General features: G+C 46.4%; 1 protein-coding gene across 1 annotated transcript; it reads left to right on the top strand.

Annotated features, from left to right (window-relative positions):
- The first annotated feature begins 349 nt into the window (after positions 1–349).
- Positions 350–796, top strand: LOC139832632 (uncharacterized). The gene has a single exon (XM_071822432.1). The coding sequence runs from the start codon at positions 350–352 to the stop codon at positions 794–796; it is 447 nt and encodes a 148-aa protein (XP_071678533.1).
- Positions 797–1061: the final 265 nt, after the last annotated feature.

Here is a 1061-nt window from a genome sequence, read left to right as displayed (position 1 = left end):
CGGGCCAGGAGTGACTTTTCCAAGCTCTGGACCATGCAAGCGAGGAGGAGCGACTAATGATGCTCATGACCTTCTGGCGCATCTGGCACGTACGGAATGAAGTTGTTCATCAGAAGGCTGCTCCACCGATCGAAGCCTCGCGAAGGTTCCTGTGTAGCTATGTTGATTCGTTGCTAATGATTAAGCAAGACCCTATGGAAGATTCAGTTAAAGGAAAGACGGCCTTAGTCTATGGGCCTGTGCGGGATACAACAAGGAGGAGGAAGAAGGATGTGGCATGCGAAGGTATACCCATGGGTGTGTGGTCTAGACCACCAGAAGGGTGGGTGAAATTGAACGTTGATGGAGCATGGACGGAGAGGAATGTCGAGGAGGTACTGGCATGATTCTGAGGGATGATCAGGGATGCACCATCTTTACAGCCTGCAATCACCTGCAATCATGTGGCAGCCCTCTTGAAGCAGAGTTACTCGCCTGCATTGAAGGGATGACAATGGCCTTTCAGCACACAGATAAGCAGCCTGTCATTGTGGAGAGTGATTGTAGTGAGGCAGTGAAGATGATCAAGGACAGTGATGTCAATAGATCTCCGGTTGCTGCTACCGTGAATGAAGTGAAACGTCTATGTAATCTAGGTAGAGTGTTTCAGTTTAAACACATTAGTAGGGAGTACAACATTGTGAGCCATTCTTTAGCTAGATGGGGTTTCACGGAGAGGCAAACCAGGGTGTGGATCCGTCATGGACCAGACTTTATTAGACAGGCTTGTATTCAGGATGGAAATCCCATTCCTTGATTAATAAATTTCCCTTATCGCAAAAAAAAAAGTTTCGCGATGAAGTTTCTCTTCCCACCCATTCCTCACCACTTTAGATTTTGCGATGTACTCCACGTGTGATGTAGAATCAGCAAGCGACCGCGGCTTAGAACCATTCCAGCTCACAATACTCAATGTAGAATGAAGAGAAATTTATATTGTGAGCAATTATTGATTTGAAAACTAGCATCGACATAATCATGTGCAAAGAGCTCATCGTCTCAATGACACAGAGTCTGGGCAA

Source organism: Lolium perenne, chromosome 6, assembly GCF_019359855.2.
Source record: "Lolium perenne isolate Kyuss_39 chromosome 6, Kyuss_2.0, whole genome shotgun sequence".
Lineage (NCBI taxonomy): Eukaryota > Viridiplantae > Streptophyta > Magnoliopsida > Poales > Poaceae > Lolium > Lolium perenne.
Note: the sequence above shows the minus strand (reverse complement) of the source record. Positions and strands in the feature narration are given on the sequence as shown.

Excerpts from the sequence above, each read along its gene's own strand:
- LOC139832632 (XM_071822432.1), top strand. The coding sequence starts at position 350 with ATGGACGGAGAGGAATGTCGAGGAGGTACTGGCATGATTCTGAGGGAT.